A 26125-nucleotide genomic window follows, 5' to 3' on the forward strand; every position below is an offset into this window, starting at 1 on the left:
TTTGTGGTTACGAAGGGGGGAGGGAGGGAGGGAGGGAGAGGGTTTTTTATTGATTAATCAGTAGATAAGAACTGTTTTAGGTGAAGGGAAAGACAACACTCAATACATGGAAGGTCAGCTCAATTGGACTGGACCAAAAGCAAAGAAGTTTCCGGGATAAAATGAATGCTTCAAAGGTCAGCGGAGCAGAGGCGGGAGTCTGGGGACCATGGTTTGAGGGTACTTCTAAGTCAATTGGCAAAATAATTCTATTATGAAAACATTCTGCATCCCACTTTGAAATGTGGCGTCTGGGGTCTTAAATGCTAACAAGCGGCCATCTAAGATGCAGCAATTGGTCTCAACCCACCTGGAGCAAAGGAAAATGAAGAACACCAAGGTCACACGACAACTAAGAGCCCAAGAGACAGAAAGGGACACATGAACCAGAGACCTACATCATCCTGAGACCAGAAGAACCAGTTGGTGCCCGGCCACAATCGATGACTGCCCTGACAGGGAGCACAACAGAGAACTCCTGAGGGAACAGGAGATCAGTGGGATGCAGACCCCAAATTCTCATAAAAAGATCATACTTAATGGTCTGACTGAGACTAGAGGAATCCCAGCGGCCATGCTCCCCAGACCTTCTGTTGGCACAGGACGGGAACCATCCCCAAAGACAACTCATCAGACATGAAAGGGACTGGTCAGCGGGTGGGAGAGAGATGCTGATGAAGAGTGAGCTAATTATATCAGGTGGTCACTTGAGATTGTGTTGGCAACTCTTGTCTGGAGGGGGGATTGGAGGATAGAGAGAGAGGGAAGCTGGCAAAATTGTCACGAAAGGAGAGACTGAAAGGGCTGACTCAATAGGGGGAGAGCAAGTGGGAGTACAGAGTAAGATATATGTAAACTTATATGTGACAGACTGGATTTGTAAATGTTCACTTGAAGCTTAATAAAAGTTAATAAAAAAATAGCTAAATTCCATTAAACAACTCGGAGTCCTTTTTGTTATTAGGTGCCTAGTAAATATTAATAGAAGTTTTTGCTACATTTTTTATGCCTTCAGATTTTCTACTTTGCCAATAGAAAATATCAGAACTTTATAACCTGGCTTTTATGGCCTTCAGCTATGATGGCAACTTACTTTTCCAACTTTTGTAGCACAACTTTTGAGTCTGACTAGAGGGTTCATATTGATATATTTTCCTGATATAGCATGTGCCTTATCATCACCATGAAACCTTTTGTTTCATTTTTTCTTATCTAAATGCCCTCCTTCCTTTGATTTTTATCCCCAACTTTTCACTACCAAGGCCCCTATTTTGTTTTTACTTTCCTCTCATTATGGGTCCATTGTATTGATGCTATTACATAATTTTGATTCATTTTTCTCTTCTTATTTATTAAAGATATTTAGAACTCACAATCCTAGGTTCTGATCATTATAAGAAAACTACTGTCATCCAGAGTGCTGATATGATTTCAGCCGCTCATCAAAGGAACTTAATATTTTAATACAGTGGTACAGCTTTATTATGGGTAGATAAAAAATTTTAATTAATGTTTTTGAAAAATTAAGAATATCTCTTTTAAATCCAATAGTGATAATCATAATGAAAATAACCGCTCTTATCTTGGGTACTGCGTACTCGCATCTAATAGTTAAGCATCAAATTTTTTAATCTTCATAGCAACGTTTAAGAGTATATTATTTTATTATTTGTGTTTTACAGATGAAGAAAGTAAATCACAGAGATATCAAGGAACTTGTTAAGTGTCACACCTCTGATGAAGAGTGAGGCAAGGTTTGAAACTAGGCAACGTGGCTTCAGACTCTATGTATTGATCACTGTGCTGACATATCTCTCAGTTCTAAGCTTTGAATGTTTGCATCTGATAGAACATGGTTTGGAATATGGATCTCTCCACTTAAAGTTATAGCTTACTTCTTACATAATTTTGAGTTCTTCACTGCTCAATCTATCCTTGAAAAAAATCTGTGCTTTTCTCTCTGTATATGGTTTCTTCTCTTCTAATATGTGTTGCATAGTGCCTTACTTTATTAGTGGTCGCCAAATAAAGTTTTTAGAAGAAGTATTCTGGGGAATTCAGGATAAAGAAGGATATATATGAGTAAAAACAATACTTAAGTTATTGGAATATTAGAAGTTATATGCAAGTCAAATTCATAGGTAGAGAAGTGCAATATTCTATGTTGAAGCTAAGTTAAGGGGATAAGTTCAAAAGAAAGATAAAGAGTAGTTTCCCTCCATTATGCCAACCAAAAGCATAGCTGTGGATTGTAAATATGTGTTGTAAATCCTAGCTTCTATTCCTGTGGTTATAATCCCATTTGCGCATGAGTTGTCTTTGTTGTGTTAATGAGACAGAATTAGTGTTGGTTGTGTCTTGAGTCAATCTTTTTTGAAATATAAATAAACGAGATTAAACAAGAAAGCTAGAAGCAGAGATAGGGGAAGAAAGATGCCAAGCCACATGATCACTCAGGAGCAGAAGTGCAAAGAGACAAGGACCTTCCTCTGAGCTGACTGAGAGAGAAAACCTTCTTCTAGGGCCAGCACCTTGAATTCAGACTTCTAGCCCCCTAAACTGTGATAAAATCCATTTCTGTTTGTTAAAGACACCCATTTCTGGTAACTCTGTCATAGCAGCACTAGATAACTAAGACATGCATTATCCAGCCATTTGTTATGTCATGAACATCAGTGAAGCTCGCATCTTGACCATGAGAGGCATAGATGATAGGTTGTCAAAATAGATCCGTTTTAAAGCATATTCCACTCAAGATTCTAAATGGCCAGGGATAGTAGACACAAAAATGAGCCAACAGAACGGAAAATATGTTCTTTAAAAGAAATTCTTCAGCAATATTATTGCTCAGTTATATTTGAATGTATTTTTCAAAGCACGTAGATAAGATGCGTAATGTATGAAACGTATATACTTGTATATGTGTGAGTGTAGACCCTTCTTCAAATTCTCATGATAACTCAGAATAAGGTAGGGCAGATATTGGTACTTCATTTTTCACAAGAAGACCAAGTTTCAAAGCAGTTAAGTCACTTGTCCAGGGAAAGACAAAACAAGTTCTGCAGTTCTCAATCTTGGTAAAAATCAAAGTTTCTGAAGGATATATATATACATACATGTATTTTACTTTATTTGCAAAATACAAAAGTGTTGGGCAAATCAGTCAGTTTCAGAATCAATAGATAAATCTGGGAGAGGCCTGTGCATCTGTAGATTTACACAGATTCCTGGGGAATTTTGGTGCACACCAAAGGCAATTGAAGATAACAAAACATGGAACAGAACAAACAAATTCAGAGTTTAGCCAAATGATCTTCCCAAAATATCACTTTTTTCTTCTCTCTGCAGATTAAACCTTTGTCAGCTTCATCACACATACAGCCACTGACATGGCGATGAATAACAGTGTGACTGAATTCATTCTGTTTGGGTTGACGCAGGATGCTGAACAGCAGAAAGCAATATCTGGGATCTTCTTGATTCCTTACCTTTTGACTCTGCTGGGGAACTCTCTCATTGTGGTGAGTCCCATGTACTTCTTCCTATTCTACCTGTCCTTTGCTGATGCCTGCTTTTCTACAACTACGGCAACCAAATTGATTATGGATGCTCTGTTTCAGGAGAAGACTATTTCCTACCATGAGTGCATGACTCAGGTCTTTGCAGTCCATTTCTTTGGGTGTATGGAGATATTTGTGCTCATCCTCATGGCTTTTGATCGCTATGCGGCCATTTGTAAACCTCTGCGATACACAACCATCATGAGCAGGCGTGTCTGTATCATGCTGGTGATTCTGGCCTGGGTGGGATCTTGTATCCATTCTTCAGCACAGATTTTCTTGGCTTTGAAATTGCCCTTCTGTGGCCCCAATGTGATTGATCACTATTTCTGTGACTTGCAGCCCTTGTTGAAACTTGCCTGCATGGACACTTATGTGATAAATTTGCTAGTTGTTTCCAATAGTGGGGCCATATGCATGGTGAGTTTCATGCTTTTGCTTATATCCTATGTTGTCATTTTATACTCTCTGAGAAACCACAGTGCAGAAGGAAGGCAAAAAGCTCTTTCTACCTGTACCTCCCATTTCATTGTGGTTGTCATATTTTTTGGTCCATGTACATTCATAGACACATGCCCACCAACTACATTTCCAGTGGACAAGATGGTGGCTGTGTTTTATACAATTGGGACACCCTTGCTCAACCCTCTGATCTATACACTGAGGAATGCAGAAGTGAAAAATGCCATGAAAAAGTTATGGTGTAGCAAATTATGACTTCAGTTGATAAATAAAAAAAAAAAAATGCAGAAGTGAAAAATGCCATGAAAAAGTTATGGTGTAGCAAATTATGACTTCAGTTGATAAATATGGTGTATTTAATTTACAATTCCTCAACATCTTAGTTTTTGGACAAGAAAGGTGAAATACATCTAACAGGAAAACAATCCTAACGGGAAACAACAATCAACATACATCAACGTGTTATTGATTCATTGTGCACACAGTTAATATTCTGAGAGGATTGTATTACACTATGAGTACTTAAAAGCTCACAACCACTGTGAACAACATATAATGATCCATACTTGAATTCTATCAACATCTGACCATTTTTACTTGGTAATTTCTTGTAGAAATTTTTCTCCTGAGAGAAATGCACTGTGTGTCAACCAAATTCCTTTTATAATTTTTTTTCTAGTACCATATGAATTTGGTCAACATGAGCCAGTACGTAAGAAACTTGCAGAATCCAGGTTGTCATTTTGCCAGTATGAGCATTTGATAGGATGTTCCTAGAAGATGATACCTTGGACATCTGTAGCTGAGCCTTCCTCACTGGGCAATCCTACACTGATACCACTAAGTCTCTCTTTCTGCCAGATTTTTCTGATCTCAGTCCCTGCAGCCACCAATGTGGAGGACCATATGCTAGCTTGTCAGAATAACACTCTCTAGAAGCACCCTTCCAGCACGCATGTACACACGTATGTGCAAATGCACACACACACACACACACACACAAATACACACACAAATTTTAAGGTACTTGACTGGAACAGTTAGCTATGACCTCTGGATGAGAGACAATTAAAAATTAAAGTAGGAGGTGCTGTCAGCCAAACAGCAGAGTAGGCAACTCGAAACAAGTCCCTCCACAGAAACATCAGAAAAATGGGTACCGATGTGAGAGGCTGGCATATCTCTCTCTACTCCCATAATGGGGCAAGAGGATTCTCTACAGGGAATGCTCCAAAGCAGTTCTCACCAACCACTCGCCCACTTTACACTGACCAGGTTCCATACCCTTTATCTAGTTGTGAGGATTCTGATCTTTGTCATTCATTGCCTTCACTATGGAAACAGGCATGGTGTGGTCTGGAACACACTTTGTAATTTCATGCATTGTGTCTAGCCAAAATGTCAGCCTCACCACCTTGTTACATTAGAAATGTGAAATCATGATTTGTATCATTGCTGGAATTCAAAAGAACTGATTTCCCCTTAGGAAGGGCTTGTACGTTACTTGAATTTGAGAAACAATTTGTGCGCACACTTGTGAAAGGTACGCTTTATGGACAAAGGTTTGTGTAGTTAAAATTTACCTGTAAACAGGAAAAACTACAAAATGAATTATAGCTCTTAGATCTGATTACGGAGCTCCAGTAGTGAGGGAAAAGGACTGACTTGAGGAAGGCTAAAGGGGAAAGGGTAACCATCACAAGCATAAGATTAAGGGGAAGAAAAGAAGCCTTGGAAATCAGTCTCAGATTGGGCAAGACCCCAGGCACAGGTAAAAAAAAAAATTTATATATATATATATGTATAGAAATCACAGGTGACCTCATAAAAGATCCAAGACAGCTATTAGAAAATCCCTTGTGGTTATTTATATGGTGAGGGAAGCCATTTTCAGTTTCCGCCATCCTGTATGTTAATTTTTCATTCTTTATTTATTTCATTAAAAGTACATGTCTTTTAAATTTGAGTATACAAGGCATACGGAGTCCCATATTTCTATTTCACCAAGAAAGTCTTTTTCATATCCATGCTGTTGATTTATCTATTCTTTAAAACGTTTTCCATTTGTTTTATAATGCAGAATTCCATAGTCCAAGGAATATTATATATATATTTTTTTATACATGTGTATATATATATATATATATTATTTTACTCATTCTTAAACAAGTTAAGATCTGGCATTTGCATATAACCAATATGGCAGATTTTGATATCACTTAAATGTCCATTTTTTGTGTATCCAGGTACAAGATTCACACTGTCTTGTGAAGTTTCACCACATACACGCACAGTTTAGTATTAGCATTCAGCAACAGGCTCAGATTGCTCAGGCCCCTTGTGCAGATTTTTGGATCTTTGTTCTCTGCATAGCTCCTTCCTCTCCAGGGTTCGGCCGCTCAGATTGCAGCCTCTTCAGCCACTCTGAACTCCGACCTCTGTTTCCTCATCCCAATGAGAAATGTAGATCAGAAAGAGCTTCTACCAGAAGCCTGCAGTTATCTTAAAACAAAACAAAACAACACTTAAACCTGCTGCCATGGAATCACTTTTGACCCATGACAAACCCACGTGTTACAGAGTAGAATTGCTTCATAGGATTTTCTTGACTGTAATCTCTAGAGGGAAACCCTGTTGTCGTAGCGGGTAAGTGCTAAGGCTGCTAACCAAAGGGTCAGCAGTTCGAATCCACCAGGCTCTCCTTGGAAACTCTATGGGGCGGTTCTACTCTGTCCCATAGGGTCGCTATGAGTCAGAATTGACTCGACCGCACTGGGTTTGGTTTTTTTTTTTTTTTTTTGGTTTTAATCTCTACAGAAGTAGATGGCCAGTCCTTTCTTCCATAGCACTGTTGGGTGGGTTTGGACTACCAGCCTTTAGGTTCGTAGTTTAGCACAAATTGTTTGTACCATCCAGGACTTTTGCATCTATCCTAGGGCTCACCTGTTTTGTTTCCCTTCCCTAAGGGACTCTAGTTCTATACTGCTTTTTTTCCAATTTTGGAAACAATTGTTTCATTTTTTTTTTCCAGTTTTAGTAAAGAAATAGGGAAGTCCAGTTTCTCTGCTCTGTCTGAAAGGATTAAGTACTATATTTAAGAAAATTAAATTTCTATATCTCACTTTATTCAGCTTTCCTTTAGGAAGATGTTTAGTATACTTGATGATGGTTTCACACATTTTTATGTTCTTTATATAGTTTTTAGTTGTATTGTGACTTATTTTATTTTCTAAATATTTATTGCAATTTTATTTGAAAATGTTATGTTGATTTTCAGCTACACTTTTAATAAACCTTAAAACTTGTCATTGGCCCTCTCAGTTTTTCTAAAAAGATGAACATGTTAACAAATAATGAACTGTGCCTCTTCATTTTCAGTTTTGATTACCTTATTTCTTTTTGCCATTATTTTGTTGGTTAACACAGAGTTTCCAAAGTGACAGCCCATGGACAGAATTCCCCTGAAAGAATTTATTTGATCCAAAGATTGTTGCTCAGCAGAGCGTTTTAAAGAAACTTAATTGGTTATCAACATATTCAAATCAATAAAATGCACATAAAAATATGGATACCATACTTCTCCTGAAAATCTGAGTGTTTGGCAAATTGTACATACACTCCCATAAGGCAACAATGGATCAGAGCTAGTAATGGACGACCCTTAAGGAGGATAAAATTCACTCCATCTCTAAAGCCATATTCCTATGACCCCTTAAAAGTCTCCACAGAAGCTGGTGTTGCTCGTTTATTTATTCAACTGGACGCTGTAGGTTTTGAGGTTAGGATCTCTGCATTAGGGCCCTCAGTACAATGTATAGTAATAATAATTGAAAGAAAAAAAAGTTTCCATCGAGTTGATTCCAACTCACAAAGGCCCTGTGTGTCAGAGTAGAACTTGCTTCATAGGATTTTCAGTGGCAATGACCTTTAGAAAGTAGGTTGTCAGGACTTTCTTCCAAAGTACCTCTGGTTAGATTCAAACCATCGCCCTCTCAGTTATCAGTCAAGCACTTAACTGTTTGACCGCACTAATAAAAGATTGCTTTGTCTTGTTACTGAATTTAATGAACCTCTTTCACAGCTAAATTTGACATTTTTTTTTTAGTTTTATGGAAGAAACCCTTTCATCAAGTTAAAGAATTTCAATTTTACTTTTAGTTTGCTGTGTTTTGATCATAATCCAGACTAAGATCTACCAAATCCCACTTTGGCATCTTGGAAATGATTTTACTATATATATATAAAACCTGCTGCCATCGAGTCGATTCTGACTCATAGTGACCCTACAGGGCAGAGTAGAACTGCCCCATAGAGTTTCCAAGGAGAGCCTGGTGGATTTGAACTGCTGACCTTTTGGTTAGCAGCCGAAGTACTTAACCACTACTCCACCAGGGCTTCCATATATATATATATATATATATATATATACACACACACACACATAGCCAGTGCTGTCGAGTCGATTTGGACTCATGTATATATATTTATATACGTATACACATATATATATATGTAATTGCTAGTCCTTACCTACTAAAATGTATTTAATGAGAAAGACAAGCACCCCATTTAATGAGATGAGAACTAATCTTCATTAAAGATGTCACTTTGGGAACTAAGGTACACCTGATCCAAGCCGTGGCATTTTCAGTTGCCTCATACGCATGTGAAAGCTGGACAATGAATATGGAAGACCAAAGAAGAATTGATGCTTTTTAACTACGGTTTTGGCAAAAAATATTGAATATACTGCCACAAGAAGGAACAAATCTGTCTTGGAAGAAGTACAGCCAGAATGCTTCTTAGAAGCAAGGATGGCGAGGCTTCCTCTCACATGCTTTGGACATGTTATCAGGAGGGACCTGTCCTTGAAGAAGGACATCATGCTTGGTAGAGGGTCAGAGAAAAAAAAAGGAAGACGCTTAAGGAGCTGGACTGACACAGTGGCTGCAGCAATGGGCTCAAACATAACAATTATGAAGACGGCATAGGGCTGGGCAGTGTTTTGTTCTGTTGAACATAGAATGGCTATGTGGTGGAACCAACTTGATGGCACCTAACGACAACAACAATTTTAATTACTTATTGAAAATATATCGAATAACTGGCAGGTGAACCTATATTATAATAAGACGTAGTCAGGGAGCAGCTGGTAGGTTTGAACTGCCAACATTTTGGTTAGCAGCCGAACCTGAACCACTGTGCCACCAGGGCTCCAAACAATTACAAACATGGAATTAAATCTAGCATTATTAAACCTCACATATTATACATATATGAAGTTTAGGACCACAAGCTAAATCCCTCTCAGTATTCACATAATATGATTATAATACAGACTCTCTTAAGGTTTTTACAGGATACCCTGGTTGCATAATGTTTATGGCTGCTAACCAAAAGTTCAGCAGTTCAAATCCAACAGGTACTCCATGGGAACCATATACAGCAGTTCTACCCTGTCCTATAGGGTCAATTATGTGTTGGAATCGATTCGACAGCAATGGGTTTGGTTTTTCTGGAAGGTTTTTACAAAGGCCCAAATAACCATACTATGGTGGCATTTCTCTTCTATATTGATGGTAAGTTGAAAAATGAATAAACCTAAAGTCAATGTGGGTACTTTGAAATATTTTAAGAAAGTATTGTGAAGTTTATTCTACAATTAAAAATTAAAGGACAAAATAAAAGGTAACTACAAAAGCTTTTCACATCATATTGCTCAATAACTATAGCACATAAGTTAGGATCAAATAGATGAATGGATAAACAAACTATTGTATACACACAAAATGAAATACTACATAATAATAAAGAACAATGATGAATCTGTGAAACATTTCCCAACATGAATAAATCTGGAGGACATTATGCTGAGTGAAATAAGCCAATCACAAAAGGACAAATACTGTATGAAACCTCTATTATAAAAACTCATGAAAAGGTTTATACACAGAAAGAAACCATCTTTGATGGTTATGACAGAGGGGAGGAGAGGGGAGGAAAAAACACTAGCCAGACAATAGAATAGTGGTAACTTTAGTGAAAGATTAAGACAGTACACAATACTGGGGAGCCAGGACAACTTGCCCAAGGCAGGGTCATGGAAGCTTCATAGATGCATTCAAACTCCCTGAGGGACCAAATTACTGGGCTGAAGACTAGGAACCTTGGTCTTGGGGGACATCTAGCTCAATTGCCATAACATAGTTTATAAAGAAAATATTCTACACCCTACTTTGGTGAGTAGAGTCTGAAGTCATAAAAGCTTGTGAGCAGCCATCTAAAATACTCCACTTGTCCCACCCCATCTGGAGCAAGGGAGAATGGAGAAAACCAAAGACACAAGGGAAAGATTGGTCCAAAGGACTAATGGACTACAACCACCACAGCCTCCACCAGAGTGAATCCAACACAACCAGGTGGTGCCCTGCTACCACCACCAACTGCTCTGACAGGGATCACAGTAGAGTCCCAGACAGAGTAAGAGAAAAACACAGAATAAAATTCAAACTCAAAAAAAAAAAAAAAAAGCCAACTTAGTCTGACAGAGACTGGAGAAACCCCAAGAGTATGGCCCCTAGACACCCTTTTAACTCAGTACTGAAGTCACTCCTGGGGTTCACCCTCTAGCCAAAGATTAGACAGGCCCATAAAACAAAACAAGACTAAATGGGTACACCAGCCCAGGGACAAGAATGAGAAGACAAGAGGGAACAGGAAACCTGGTAATGTGAAATTCAAGGTCAAGAAAGGGAGAGGGTTGACATGTAGTGTGGTTGGCAATCACGTCACAAAACAATACGTGTATTAATTGTTTAATGAGGAACTAATCTGCTCTGTAAACCTTCATCTAAACCACAATTTTAAAAAAAAGTTAGAGTTAATATGAGATTCTAAAAGAATTTTTGGCTTTGAGTCATTTTGAACAGGTAATAATAAAATTCTTGCTCTTTGGGGCTTCAGAGAAGGCCAGGACTTAGATATATTAGCACTACACAATCTGACCCCTGCCTACATTTCTGGCTACATTTCTTGCTGCTCTTTACTTTAATAACTATGTTCCAGCCACTTTACTCTTTTATAGTTCCTCGAAAATGCCTACCTTAGAGTTGTTCTATGTATTTTCTCTCCGTAGAATCTATCCTAGTACAACTCACAGGGATATTTCCTAATGATTCCTTTTTTTTTTTTAATTTTTATTAAGCTTCAAGTGAACATTTACCATTCCAATCAGTCTGTCACATGTAGGTTTACATACATCTTACTCCCTTCTCCCACTTGCTCTCCCCCTATTGAGTCAGCCCTTACAGTCTCTCGTTTCGTGCCAATTTTACCTTCTTCCCTCTCTCTCTATCTTCCCATCCCCCCTCCAGTCAAGAGTTGCCAACACACTCTCCAGTGTCCACCTGATTTAATTAGCTCACTCTTCATCAGTATCTCTCTCCCTCCCACTGACCAGTCCTTTTCATGCCTGATGATTTGTCTTCGGGGATGGTTCCTGTCCTGTGCCATCAGAAGTTCTGGGGAGCATTGTCTCTGGGATTCCTCTAGTCGCAATCATACCATTAGGTGTGGTCTTTTAATGAGAATTTGGGGTCTGCATCCCATTGGTCTCCTGCTCCCTCAGGAGTTGTCTGTTGTGTTCCCTGACAGGGCAGACATCGATTGTGGCCGGGCACCAACTAGTTCTTCTGGTCTCAGGATATTGTAGGTCTCTGGTTCAAGTGGCCCTTTCTGTCTCTTGGGTTCTTAGTTGTCGTGTGACCTTGGTGTTCTTCCTTTGCCTTTGCTCCCGGTGGGTTGAGACCAATTAATGTATTTTAGATGGCTGCTTGTTGGCATTTAGGACCCCAGGTGCCACAATTCAAAGTGGGATGCAGAGTGTTTTCATAATAGAATTGTTTTGCCCATTGATTTAGAAGTCCTCTCAAACCAAGTTCCCCAGACCCCAGCCCCTGCTTCGCTATCCTTTGAAGCTTTCATTTTATCTCGGAAACCTCTTTACTTTTAATCCTGTCCAGTTAGGCTGACCTTCCATGTTTTGAGTGTTGTCTTTCCCTTCACCCAAAGCAGTTCCCATCTACAGATTGATCAATAAAAAGCCCTCTCCCTCCCTCCCTCCCTCCCTCCCCCCTTTGTAACCACAAAAGTATGTGTTCTTTTCCGTTTTTTCTATTTCTCAAGATCTTATAATAGTGGTCTTATACAATATTTGTCCTTTTGCAACTGACTCATTTCGCTCAGCATAATGCCTTCCAGATTCCTCCATGTTATGAAGTGTTTCAGAGATTCGTCACTGTTCTTTATCGATGCGTAGTATTCCATTGTGTGAATATACCACAATTTATTTACCCATTCGTCCGTTGATGGACATCTTGGTTGCTTCCAGCTTTTTGCTATTGTAAACAGAGCTGCAATAAACATGGGTGTGCATATATCTGTTTGTGCGAAGGGTCTTGTATTTTTAGGGTATATTCCGAGGAGTGGGATTTCTGGGTTGTATGGTAGTTCTATTTCTAACTGTTTAAGATAACGCCAGATGGATTTCCAAAGTGGTTGTACCATTTTACAACCCCACCAGCAGTGTATGAGAGTTCCAGTCTCTCAGCAGCCTCTCCAACATTTATTATTTTGTGTTTTTTGAATTAATGCCAGTCTAGTTGGTGTCAGATGGAATCTCATCGTAGTTTTAATTTGCATTTCTCTAATGACTAATGATCGAGAGCATTTTCTCATGTATCTGTTGGCTGCCTGAATATCTTCCTTAGTGAAATGTGTGTTCATATCCTTTGCCCACTTCTTGATTGGGTTGTTTGTCTTTTTGTGGTTGAGTTTTGACAGAATCATGTAGATTTTAGAGATCAGGCGCTGGTCTGAGATGTCATAGCTGAATATTCTTTCCCAGTCTGTAGGTGGTCTTTTTACTCTTTTGGTGAAGTCTTTAGATGAGCATAGGTGTTTGATTTTTAGGAGCTCCCAGTTATCTGGTTTCTCTTCATCATTTTTGGCAATGTTTTGTATTCTGTTTATGCCCTGTATTAGGGCTCCTAGGGTAGATCCTATTTTTTCTTCCATGATTTTTATCGTTTTAGTCTTTATGTTTAGGTCTTTGATCCACTTGGAGTTAGTTTTTGTGCATGGTGTGAGGTATGGGTCCTGTTTCATTCTTTTGCAAATGGATATCCAGGTATGCCAGCACCATTTGTTAAAAAGACTATTATTTCCCCAATTGACTGACACTGGTCCTTTGTCAAATATCAGCTGCTCATAAATGGATGGATTTATATCTGGATTCTCAATTCTGTTCCATTGGTCTATGTGCCTGTTGTTGTACCAGTACCAGGCTGTTTTGACTACTGTAGCTATATAATAGGTTCTGAAATCAGGTAGGGTGAGGCCTCCCACTTTCTTCTTCTTTTTCAGTAATGTTTTGCTTATCCGGGGGTTCTTTCCTTTCCATATGAAATTAGTGATTTGTTTCTCTATTCCCTTAAAGTATGACATTGGTATTTGGATTGGAAGTGCGTTGTATGTATAAATGGCTTTTGGTAGAATAGACATTTTTACTATGTTAAGTCTTCCTATCCATGAGCAGGGTATGTTTTTCCATTTAAGTGTGTCCTTTTGAATTTCTTGTAGCAGAGTTTTATAGTTTTCTTTGTATAAGTCTTTTACATCCTTGGTAAGATTTATTCCTAAGTATTTTATCTTCTTGGGGGCTACTGTGAATGGTATTGATTTGGTTATTTCCTCTTCGGTGTTCTTTTTGTTGATGTAGAGGAATCCAAGTGATTTTTGTATGTTTATTTTATATCCTGAGACTCTTCCAAACTCTTCTATTAGTTTCAGTAGTTTTCTGGAGGATTTCTTAGGGTTTTCCATGTATACGATCATGTCATCTGCAAATAGTGATAGCTTTACTTCCTCCTTACCAATCTGGATACCCTTTATTTCTTTGTCTAGCCTAATTGCTCTGGCTAGGACTTCAAGTATGATGTTGAATAAGAGTGGTGATAAAGGGCATCCTTGTCTGGTTCCCGTTCTCAAGGGAAATGCTTTCAGGTTCTCTCCATTTAGAGTGATATTGGCTGTTGACTTTGCATATATGCCCTTTATTATGTTGAGGAATTTTCCTTCAATTCCTATTTTGGTGAGAGTTTTTATCATAAATGGGTGTTGGACTTTGTCAAATGCCTTTTCTGCATCAATTGATAAGATCATGTGGTTTTTGTCTTTTGTTTTATTTATGTGATGGATTACATTAATGGTTTTTCTGATATTAAACCAGCCTTGCATACCTGGTATAAATCCCACTTGATCAGGGTGAATTACTTTTTTGATGTGTTGTTGGATTCTATTGGCTAGAATTTTATTAAGGATTTTTGCATCTATGTTCATGAGGGATATAGGTCTAAAATTTTCTTTTTTTGTAATGTCTTTACCTGGTTTTGGTATCAGGGAGATGGTAGCTTCATAGAATGAGTTGGGTAGTATTCCGTCTTTTTCTGTACTTTGAAATACCTTCAATAGTAATGGTGTTAAGTCATCCCTGAAGGTTTGGTAGAACTCTGCAGTGAAGCCATCTGGGCCAGGACTTTTTTTTGTTGGGAGTTTTTTGATTACTGTTTCAATCTCTTTTTTTGTTATGGGTCTATTTAGTTGTTCTACTTCTGAATGTGTTAGTTTAGGTAAGTAGTATTGTTCCAAGAATTTATCCATTTCTTCTAGGTTTTCAAATTTGTTAGAGTACAATTTTATGTAGTAATCTGATATGATTCTTTTGATTTCGTTTGGTTCTGTTGTGATGTGGTCCTTCTCGTTTCTTATTCGGGTTATTTGTTTCCTTTCCTGTTTTTCTTTAGTCAGTCTAGCCAATGGTTTATCAATTTTGTTAATTTTTTCAAAGAACCAGCTTTTGGCTTTGTTAATTCTTTCAATTGTTTTTCTGTTCTCTAATTCATTTAGTTCAGCTCTAATTTTTATTATTTGTTTTCTTCGGGTGCCTGATGGATTCTTTTGTTGCTCACTTTCTATTTGCTCAAGTTGTCGGGACAGTTCTCTGATTTTGTCTCTTTCTTCTTTTTGTATGTGTGCATTTATCGATATAAATTGGCCTCTGAGCACTGCTTTTGCTGTGTCCCAGAGGTTTTGATAGGAAGTATTTTCATTCTCGTTGCTTTCTAAGAATTTCCTTATTCCCTCCTTGATGTCTTCTATAACCCAGTCTTTTTTCAGGAGGGTATTGTTCATTTTCCAAGTATTTGATTTCTTTTCCCTAGTTTTTCTGTTATTGATTTCTAGCTTCATTGCCTTGTGGTCTGAGAAGATGCTTTGTAATATTTCGATGTTTTGGATTCTGGAAAGATTTGTTTTATGCCCTAATATGTGGTCTATTCTAGAGAATGTTCCATGTGCGCTAGAAAAAAAAGTATATTTTGCAGCAGTTGGGTGGAGAGTTCTGTATAAGTCAATGAGGTCAAGTTGGTTGATTGTTGTAAGTAGGTCTTCCGTGTCTCTATTGAGCTTCTTACTGGATGTTCTGTCCTTCTCCGAAAGTGGTGTGTTGAAGTCTCCAACTATATATGTGGAGGTGTCTATCTCACTTTTCAATTCTGTTAAAATTTGATTTATGTATCTTGCAGCCCTGTCATTAGGTGCGTAAATATTTAATATGGTTATGTCTTCCTGATCAATTGTCCCTTTTATCATTATATAGTGTCCTTCTTTATCCTTTGTGGCGGATTTAAGTCTAAAGTCTATTTTGTCAGAAATTAATATTGCTACTCCTCTTCTTTTTTGCTTATTGTTTGCTTGATATATTTTTTTCCATCCTTTGAGTTTTAGTTTGTTTGTGTCTCTAAGTCTAAGGTGTGTCTCTTGTAGGCAGCATATAGATGGATCGTGTTTTTTTATCCAGTCCGTGACTCTCTGTCTCTTTATTGGTGCATTTAGTCCATTTACATTCAGCGTAATTATAGATAAGTAAGTTTTTAGTGCTGTCATTTTGATGCCTTTTCATGTGTGTTGTTGGCCATTTCATTTTTCCACATGCTTTTTTGTGCTGAGACGTTTTTCTTAGTAGCTTGTGAGATCCTCATTTTCATAATGTTTAACTTTGTGTTTATTGAGTCGTTACGTTTTTCTTGGCTTTTTTCTTGAGTTATGGGATTGATATTCCTTTTTGTGGTTACCTTTTTATTTACCCCTATTTTTCTAAGTAAAAACCTAACTTGTATCCTTCTATTTCGCCTTGTATCACTCTCCATCTGGCAGTTCAATGCCTCCTATATTTAGTCCCTCTTTTTGATTATTTTGATCGTTTATCTATTGATTTCCATGATTTCCTGTTGTGTGTATTATTTTGTTTATTTATTTATTTTTTAGAATTAGTCTTAATTTGTTTGTTTTTGTGCTTTCCCTGTTTGAGTTGCGTTGATATCAGGACGTTCTGTTTTGTGACCTTGTATTGTGCTGGTACCTGATATTATTGGTCATCCGGCCAAACAATCTCCTTTAGCATTTCTTGCAGTCTTGATTTAGTTTTTGCAAATTCTCTAAACTTGTGTTTATCTGTAAATATCTTAATTTCACCTTCATATTTCAGAGAGAGTTTTGCTGGATATATGATCCTTGGTTGGCAGTTTTTCTCCTTCAGTGCTCTGTATATGTCGTCCCATTCCCTTCTTGCCTGCATGGTTTCTGCTGAGTAGTCTGAACTTATTCTTATTGATTCTCCCTTGAAGGAAACCTTTCTTTTCTCCCTGGCTGCTTTTAAAATTTTCTGTTTGTCTTTGGTTTTGGCAAGTTTGATGATGATATGTCTTGGTGTTTTTCTTTTTGGATCAATCTTAAATGGGGTTCGATGAGCATCTTGGATAGGTATCCTTTCTTCTTTCATGATGTCAGGGAAGTTTTGTGTCAGGAGTTCTTCAACTATTTTCTCTGTGTTTTCTGTCCCCCCTCCCTGTTCTGGGACTCCAATTACTCGCAAGTTACCCTTCTTGATAGAGTCCCACATGATTCTTAGGGTTTCTTCATTTTTTTTAATTCTTTTATCTGATTTTTTTTCAGCTATGTTGGTGTTGTTTCCCTGGTCCTCCAGAAGTCCCAGTCTACATTCTAATTGCTCGAGTCTGCTCCTCTGACTTTCTATTGCGTTGTCTAATTCTGTAATTTTATTGTTAATCTTTTGGATTTCTACATGCTGTCTCTCTATGGATTCTTGCAACTTGTTGATTTTTCCACTATGTTCTTGAATAATCTTTTTGAGTTCTTCAACAGTTTTATCAGTGTGTTCCTTGGCTTTTTCTGCATTTATCCTAATTTCATTTGTGATATCTTTAAGCATTCTGTAAATTAGTTTTTTATATTCTGTATCTGATAATTCCAGGATTGTATCTTCATTTGGGAAAGATTTTGATTCTTTTGTTTGGGGGGTTGGAGAAGCTGTCATGGTCTGTTTCTTTATGTGGTTTGATATGGACTGCTGTCTCCGAGCCATCACTGGGAAACTAGATTTTGCAAGTAGTCAGCTAAAAAAAAATGCAGTCAGATCCCTATCTGAATTCTGTCTCTGGCTCCGGGTATTCGGATGTTAATGGGGTCGCCTGGGGAGGGTGGGGGAGGGATCTGAGAGCTAGGAGTGTAGCACCACAGAATATAGAGCTGAACACCACGTTCACGCTCCGCCCCCGTTCGCCAAAATCCGGGCTGGACGAGTCCCTGGCTAGGACACTGCTTTCCTTGCTCGGAAACCAGTCAATTCCTCCTGGGGACTTCCTCCGGTGCGCGGCACCGCTCGTGGGCACTGGGTGGGCGTTTCCCGCACGAACGGGTGGGCCCGCCCCCAGGGTCTATTCAGGCGATTATAATTAGGTCCCACGGTCACGCCCCGCCTGTGCGCGCGCCCAAATCCCAGCGGGATGACTTCCGGGTTAAGACGCTGCTTTCCCTGTTCGGGAACCAGTCACTTCCTCCCCGGGACTTCTCCTTCCAGAGCGCCACACCTCTCGCGTGAACTGGTTTGGGGTCACCTGCACGGCCAGGTGGGCCCGCCCCCTGGGTCAATTCAGGGCAATAAAAATGGACTCCGTGCTCACGCCCCGCTCGTGCGCGCGCCCAAGCCCCGGCAAGACGGCACCCTGTCTGGGACGCTACTTTCTGCGCTTCGGGACCAATCAGTTCCTCCACACGGCCCGGTGGGCCCGCCCCCTGGGTCAATTCAGGGCAATAAAAATGGACTCCGCGCTCACGCCCCGCTCGTGCGCGCGCCCAAGCCCCGGCAAGACGGCACCCTGTCTGGGACGCTACTTTCTGCGCTTCGGGACCAATCAGTTCCTCCCGGGGACTTCTCCTTCCGGTGTGCCACACCTCTCGCGCAAACTGAGAGGGCGTCACTCGCACGACCAGGTGGTCCCGCCCCCTGGGTCAATTCAGGGTAATAAAAATGGACCCCGCGCTCATGCCCTGCCCGCGCGCGCGCGCGCGTGCCCAGATCCCAGCGGAATGGCTGCCCGTCTGGGATGCTGCTTTCCCTGTTTTGAGACCAGACACTTCCGGGGATTTCTCCCTCTGGTGTGCCGTGCCACACGCGCGGACTGGGTGTGCGTCCTCCCGCACGAACGTGTGGGCCCCGCCCTGGGGTCACTTTAGGGAAATATAGTTGACCGCCCACCCGCTCGCGCCCCGTCGGCTTCTCGCCTAACTCCCGGCGGGACGGCACCCCAGCTGGGACGCTGTTGTCCCCCCTCCCAGATCAGTCACTGCCTCCCGGGTGCTTCTCCCTCCGGCTGCGCCCCTACGCCGCCCGCGCCAACCTGCTAGGCTTCCTCCCGGGATGGGTTCGGGGGGGAAGGGGTGGGCCCCCTTTCTGTGCCGTCTGCCCCCCTGGGCTCTGCCCCCGATCGAGCTCCGAAGGTCACCTGCCTGGTGCGCTGGCTCCTAGTTCTGAAAACAGTCGCTGTCTGCCCGTATTTGTTCGTTTTCCGTCTCTAAGTCTGTGCTTGTTGTTCAGAGTTCGTAGATTGTTATGTATGTGATCGATTCCCTTGTTTTTCCGAGTCTTTGTTGCAAGAGGGATCCGCGGTAGCGTCCACCTAGTCCGCCATCTTGGCCCCCGCCCCTAATGATTCCTTTTGACAATTATTGGTGCTTGTCATTATTATTAATCTTATTAATTAATACATTTAATCACTTTTTATAAGGAAACCTCAACAAAATTCAAAATCAACTGGAAATGTCACTTACTCATAGAATCCTTCTCTGATTACCCACTATGATGTACTCTTCCAGAAATAATCAAAGCACTCCATTCCCATTAACTCTGTTGTACTGATCACACTTTGGGTTTTTTTGTTTATTTTTAATTGCTTATTAACTGCCTCCCTAATCATCAGAATTTGGTTCTTTTGAAAAGGAAAGGTGTTTATCTTCTATAATCATTCAACAGACAGGTATTGAAAATAACTTTGTTCCAGGCATCAATAAAACAAAAATCCTTCCCTCAGAGGCTTTCAATCTAGAGAGGAAGATGGAAAGTCACAGAAGTCAAATGATAACTATACAAAAGTAGTTACACTTTTGATCATAGCTGTAAGGAAATTAAGCAGATGTTGAGTTAGAAAATAATGGCAGGAGTGAAAGATTCTTTTAATAGAGTCGTTGGGGAAGGCTTCTCAGAGAAAGTGATACCAATGTAAGACAGAATATGACTGCTTGTTTCCAGGTAGAGAGCCCAGCAAATGCAAAGTCACTGTGGTGAGAAAGGGCTTAGATAGGCCTAGCTACAGGTGAAAAAACCCAACATGGCTGAGGAGAGGAGATGGGGAGCTCTTAATGTGCTTGGGAAGGTAGAGGCAGTCATCAAATTAACCAGGAAACTCTAGAACAAGGAAAGGAATTTCCAAAGGCAGCAGGAAGCTGAGGAAGTGTATAAAAGAAAAGAGTATCATAATCTCTATATTGTAAATACCCTAAATAATAAATCAGACTTATATTTTTAAAAGATATCTCTGGATTATTCTGGAACATGGGCAGTTTTATTTCTCACACATCTTGGAGAAAATGACGCTCTTTATTGGGAAACTCATAATGCTATCGGCATGATGACAGTTACTTGCCAACTAAAGTCTCTCGTTGAATCCAAAGTTTCTTCATGACATTTTTCACCTCTGCATTCCTCAGGGTGTAGATTAAGGGATTTAACATGGGTGTGATGATATTCGACACAGCCATTGCCTTGTCTATGGGATAAGTGGCCACAGGCTTTACTAGAAGAAAATGCATGGCACAAAGAACAAGACGATCACTGTGAGGTGGGAGCCACAGGTACACAGGGCTTTGTGTTGCCCTTCAGAGCTACAAGACTTCAAGGAGCAGAGGATGATCATGTAGGAGACAATGAGGATAAGAAAGATGGTCACATACATCACCCCACTATTGAGGATGACCAAGAACCCAGGATGCGGCTGTCCATGCAGGCCAGTGTCAGCAGTTGAAACAAATCACACATAAAGTGATCAATGACATTGGGACCACAGAAAGGTATTTGGTACATGAAGAGGAGCTGTGTAATTGCATGCAAAAATCCTCCCACCCAGACCCCTCCCAGCAGCAGGCAGCACACCCGAGGACTCGTGGTAGTCATGTAGTGCAGGGGCTTACAGATGGCCACATTGCGGTCATAGGCCATCACAATGAGAAGGATGATCGACACCCCACCAAAGAAATGTACTGCAAAGAGCTGGGTCACGCAGCCTTCAAGGGAGATGGTAGTACTCTAAGAGAAGGAATCCACAATCATCTTGGGGGTGATGACGGAAGAAAAGATGGCATCCGTTAGGGACAAGTAAATAAGGAAAAAATACAAAGGTGAACTCAGACTCTTACTTGCAGTCATAGTTACCACAATGAGTAGGTTTCCCAACACGGTGGTCACATACATGATTACAAATACAGTAGAAAATATTTTCCGCAGCTCTGGGTTTTTCCTAAGACCCAAAAGAATGAATTCAGTCACGTTGTTTTGGTTTCCCATTTACCAGGTACCGATATGAGCTCTGGCTGAGAGTCGGAAAATCTAAAAAAGGAGCACAGCATTTATAATTAGTGACTATTTGTCTTCAATTATTTGGCTCAAGATGTGTATGGAGAGTTAGAGGCAGTAACCGGGTAAACCAGAGAATTCTAGGACAAGGCAAGGAATTTCTAAGGGCAATGGGAAACCAAGGGAGAGTATAAAGCAAGACTATTATAATTTCTTCATTGTAAATACCCTAAATTATAAATCAGGCTTATATTTTTAAAAGATACCTCTGGATTCTAGTGGAAGTTGGGCAATTTTATTTCTCACATATCTCTTACGGAATAATTTTCAGGGGAAATTCATAATGTTCTCAGCATAATGACAGTTACTTGCCAAACAGTCTAGACCAGATGCCATGGAGTAGATTCCGACTCATGGTGACCCCACGTATGTCAGAGTAGAACTGTGAGCAGTAGGGTTTTCTATGGTTGATTTTTCAGAAGTAGATTGCCAGGCCTTTCTTTCAAGGTGCCTCTGGGTAGATTCAAACCTATAACCTTTGGGTTTGCAGCCGAGGTCGTTAACTGTTTGTATCACCTGGGACTTCACATTTCTCAAAGTTCCTAATAAATTACTAAGGATGCAGTGAGCACCAATACAATTCATGATATTTCATAGAACAAAAGGAAACTGCAAGGAAGTGTGAACTGAATAGAGAATACTGGTGTCAGCCCTTTCTCCAGGCTTGAGAGTGGAGTTGATATCAGAGACTGGCTACTATTCCTCTGTCAATCAGACTCAGTGATGACAGTTATCGGGTATAGTCTGTAAACATTTGTATTTCTAGACTTGCTTCAGCCATAACCAAGGACCAAACCATACCCCAAACTTCCAGCTCAGCGCTGACTTACAACCATCAGCTGCTTTTGTGATATTCCTTTTCTCTTTCCACAATGGCTCAGTGAGGAACATTTTTTAAAGGACTGGTCAAATAAGAAAGGGGCAATCTTAGTTAACATTTTTCTTTTTCTTTGTCAGTCCAGTTCCCTCTTATCCCATAATTATTTAAGCAGACATCAAATATTTTAAAAACTCAGGAGATGCTGCAAAGTTGAGCAATAAAAAGAAGCATCAGATGTGGCTCTTTTCCTTAAATAAGGGGCAGGCCTAGTAAATTTAAAATAATGACAAATAAATCATTGAGAATGGAAGAAATGAAAGAAAAACAAAGTATTGAAGTTTTAAAGCTAGACAAAGGCTATTCCCTGCAGAGAGGAAAGCATGAGCAAAGGCCCAGAGCTGGGGATAAGAGACATGGTTCAGGGCAGAACAGAGAGCTAAGGTCTTAGAGTTAACATAGAGCAGGTTCTAATTTTGACTTCTGGAACACTTTTTAGCTGTGTAATTAGCTAAAAGTCATTTATCCTTCCAGATCTGCATTTTTATGTAGAAATATTGCATTTGTGTATTTATAAATGCATTTTAATAATATAAATTTATACATAGATTGCATCATGTATGCAAATATACTGTACATTAAATTTTTAATCAACGACTTATTATTGACAACATTCCATGTCAGTATATGGAGATTTATCATATTCCCAATTTTCTGCTAGTACAATGCTATGGTGAATGTTTTGTGTTGATGTGTGTATCTCTGACTATATCAGGGAAAACCTGGTGGCATAGTGGTTAAGACCTATGGCTGCTAACCATAAAGGTAGGCAGTTCGAATCCATCAGATGCTCCTTGGAAGCCCTGTGGGGCAGTTCTACTATGTCCTTTAGTGTTGCTGTTAGTCGGAATCAACTAGACAGCAAGTGAGCCAGGTTATAACAATATAGATGCAGATCAAGATATATAGCAATAGATTTAAGTAGTTCTGTAGAATAAGTTTTTGTAATAGAATTGCAGAATCACAGGAAATGAAGATCTTACACTTGGACAACCAAAACAAACCCACTGGCGTCGAGTTGATTCCGGCTCAGAAACCCTATAGGACAGAGTAGAATGGCCCCAAAGTGCTTCCAAGGGGCAGCTGGTGGATTTGAACTACTAACCTTTTGATTAGCAGCCATTGCTCTTATCCACTGTGCCATCAGGGATCCACTTGGAATAGGTATTGGTAAATTCTCCTTACAAAATGGTCATCCATAACAATAATATATTTCTTTCTATCCTTTTTTTCTCTTATTTTTGTCTTTCTTCCTTACGTCAATTTCTTACTTTTCAGTTGTATTATTTTTGTTATTATAGAGGCATCATTGTATATCAGAATATAATTCAGAAGAATTTTTAGTAAGTAAACATTTAAACTCATTTCATAGATAAAGAACAATTATTCTTTGTCTAAGTAGATTTGTCAATAATCGATCTACTCATCCCAAATAACAACCGTAATAATAATTAGCATTTATTAAGCATATTGACTTGTTCACTTCCTTGAGGTCATGAAGTTAGTGAGTAATATAGTCTGTTTTTGAATCCAGGAAGCTGGAGTCTGGAGCTGATAGTTCTTTCTGATTTCTATCTGGGCTATATAACATTTCCATTGAAAACCTACGTACCTAGATGGTTCTAGGGATTGCAGTTGGATTGTCAGTTTTATGTAGTCGGTGGACTTGTATCTCTAAAGCTTTCTGAGTATCAAACTAGATTTTTCTCTTATCCCTAAAGGACTTTAAAGTAGCCTCTTTAGTACATATATCACCCCAGTTTTTTTTTTTTTCTCTTTTCATAAACCCAATGGCAAATTAGTGGGTTTGCAATTGACTGCAGTAGAATTTTGTAGAATGGAAGTGACAATAATGTTTTAATTTTTAATATTGCAATCTATAATAACTTATCAGTGTTTCCATAGGATGCTCCTAAATTACCTCTATCCTCGCTATCACCAAACCACCAGCATTACCACAGCTGTTCCTGCTACCACCACCACCACTGTGATCATCACTGTCGTCACCAACACTGCCACAACTACTGCCATTATCACCAACACCAGTACCATCACCAGCACTGCCACCACCGCCATCGTTACTACTGCCTCCACTGCCATCTTCTTCATCGCCATCACCACTCCCACTGTTGTGCCGATGGGTAGATCTACTTATAATAAAATTTAGTAGTTGTTCTGTTTTACTGATAAAGAAATATAAAAATTCAGCTTATTCCTAAATGAAGATCTTCAATCTAAAATTTAAGTATTACTCTCTAAATATCACAATTTTTTAAGAAAAAGAATACATTAATACTTTTTTTTTTTTTACCCTTAATCTAAGATGAGAAAGAATAATATGTAGGGAAGGAAAGAGAGAAATGGCCTTGAGAACTAAGAAAAAAAGAGATAGAAGAAGAAAATAAATGGAAAGAGTAGGAAACACACATACACACTCACAGGGGAGAGCTAGAGCTAAATAGGAGAGAGAGGGGGAGAGAGAGAACACAGCAAGAGAAAAAGATTGAAAAGAAATTGGAAAAAAAAAATCAGACAATCTCCTAGTAACTATTTCCAGATACTTTACTCCTTTTTTGGAAACCTACACATATTATTTTATTTACAAATTTTCATTTCTAAGATGGAGGCCAATTGACACACTTAATTTTTCTTCTCAGAGTAAAAAGTAGATCAAGCAAAATAATTTGATCTCACTCTAGCTAGACCTTAAGTATGAACTGAAGTTCATGACTCAAATTCCAGAGAATAAACATTGCTAACAGAAAAAGCACACAGATTTTGAGTGTGAATTACTGACATACTTTAAAAGCAAAAGATATATACATATTAATATGTAATTAATTAATTCAATTAAAATTTGTCATAATTTGAAAGTGATTTCTATGCCATAATTCTATGCAACAATTAAAACCTAAGTATTAAGTACTCAATCAAAAGATAAAGTTGACCCTTAGAATTTAGTTTTTACAATTGGTCAAAAGTGGAAAGTTATACAAATAAAGACTCTAATCATTTCAAGTCTAACCCAAGATCTTATCCCACCTGAGATTCATTCACATAAAGCAACTTCTCCAGAGAGCCTAAGAACCAGGTGAAATGATTCCAGAGTATATTTTCATACTGTGGAAGTAAGCTGCCCAAGATATAAGCGGAAAAACATCATCCAGTCATTAAACGCTGGTCAAATCTGTCAAACTAGGATTTCTATTGCTTTTGAAGAGAGATTTAAAGCAGAAGTTGTAGGTATCTAAGAGCCTAATGAAGAAGTATACATTCTGTTTTACCAAGGGACTTATTTATATCCTCTCCAATTAAGGTTTGCTGAAGAGGTAGCCAAGCAGAGAATTTACTGAATCATTCAGGCCCCTTTTTGAATCCCAGTGGATTTTATGTTGAGATCAAAGTAGAAATTGTCTTTGTTCAGTTTCTCAGAAGGTACATCATGGATACAATGTTTTCCTTTGGGTTATAAGAGGCTAAAGGGCCTATCTGAACAACTGTGACAAGGCACAGACTTACATCACTCAGTTGTAGCCTTCTGGGGCTCGTTCTCCACCGACAGAGAGGCTAATCCCTAATGCAGTGAATTCCCATTCACCCACTTTAATAATAGGGTGTGCTCAGGGGAAGAATATCACTAAGGCCAGGCCAACATGCAGAAACCTAGATCACAGTATTAACCATTTAGTCATTTGTTCATGCACTATGATGTGTACCTCAATTACAGAACAGCCATAGCTTTAAATAGTCAGAATATAGCAACAGGAAGGAAACGGAGTCATATCCCACCTCTGGGTTCCATCTCCCACACAGAAGTGATATCTGTCCCTGGGAGGTCACTTTTATGGTCAATTTGTACCCAGATTTATTTATTTATTTATTTTCAAATTTATTAAGAAATGGCATTTTCAATTAATACTGTTTTACCATTTTTGGAGAAATGGGTTATAATTTTCATTCTTTCTCCACTCTATAAAATGATTTTATTTGCATTAACTTTTTTTTATCTTCAACACCCTCTCAGGTAATCAGAGTTAGGATGATTTTTTTCAATTTTCAGAATCTAATCCTCAGATTATCCAC

At 39.2% G+C, this 26125-nt stretch overlaps 1 protein-coding gene and 1 pseudogene across 1 annotated transcript; one reads left to right on the forward strand and one right to left on the reverse strand.

The window, feature by feature from the left end:
- Nucleotides 1–1042: 1042 nt before the first annotated feature.
- Nucleotides 1043–5015, forward strand: LOC111748903 (olfactory receptor 4C11-like). The gene has a single exon (XM_064278919.1). The coding sequence runs from the start codon at nt 3429–3431 to the stop codon at nt 4314–4316; it is 888 nt and encodes a 295-aa protein (XP_064134989.1). The 5' UTR covers nt 1043–3428; the 3' UTR covers nt 4317–5015.
- A 13801-nt stretch (nt 5016–18816) lies between these two features.
- Nucleotides 18817–25876, reverse strand: LOC135229135 (olfactory receptor 4C6-like; annotated as a pseudogene).
- Nucleotides 25877–26125: the final 249 nt, after the last annotated feature.

Source organism: Loxodonta africana, unplaced genomic scaffold (assembly GCF_030014295.1).
Source record: "Loxodonta africana isolate mLoxAfr1 unplaced genomic scaffold, mLoxAfr1.hap2 scaffold_100, whole genome shotgun sequence".
Lineage (NCBI taxonomy): Eukaryota > Metazoa > Chordata > Mammalia > Proboscidea > Elephantidae > Loxodonta > Loxodonta africana.

What these genes read in the sequence shown, in the direction of transcription:
- LOC111748903 (XM_064278919.1), top strand. Translation starts at nt 3,429, where the DNA reads ATGGCGATGAATAACAGTGTGACTGAATTCATTCTGTTTGGGTTGACG.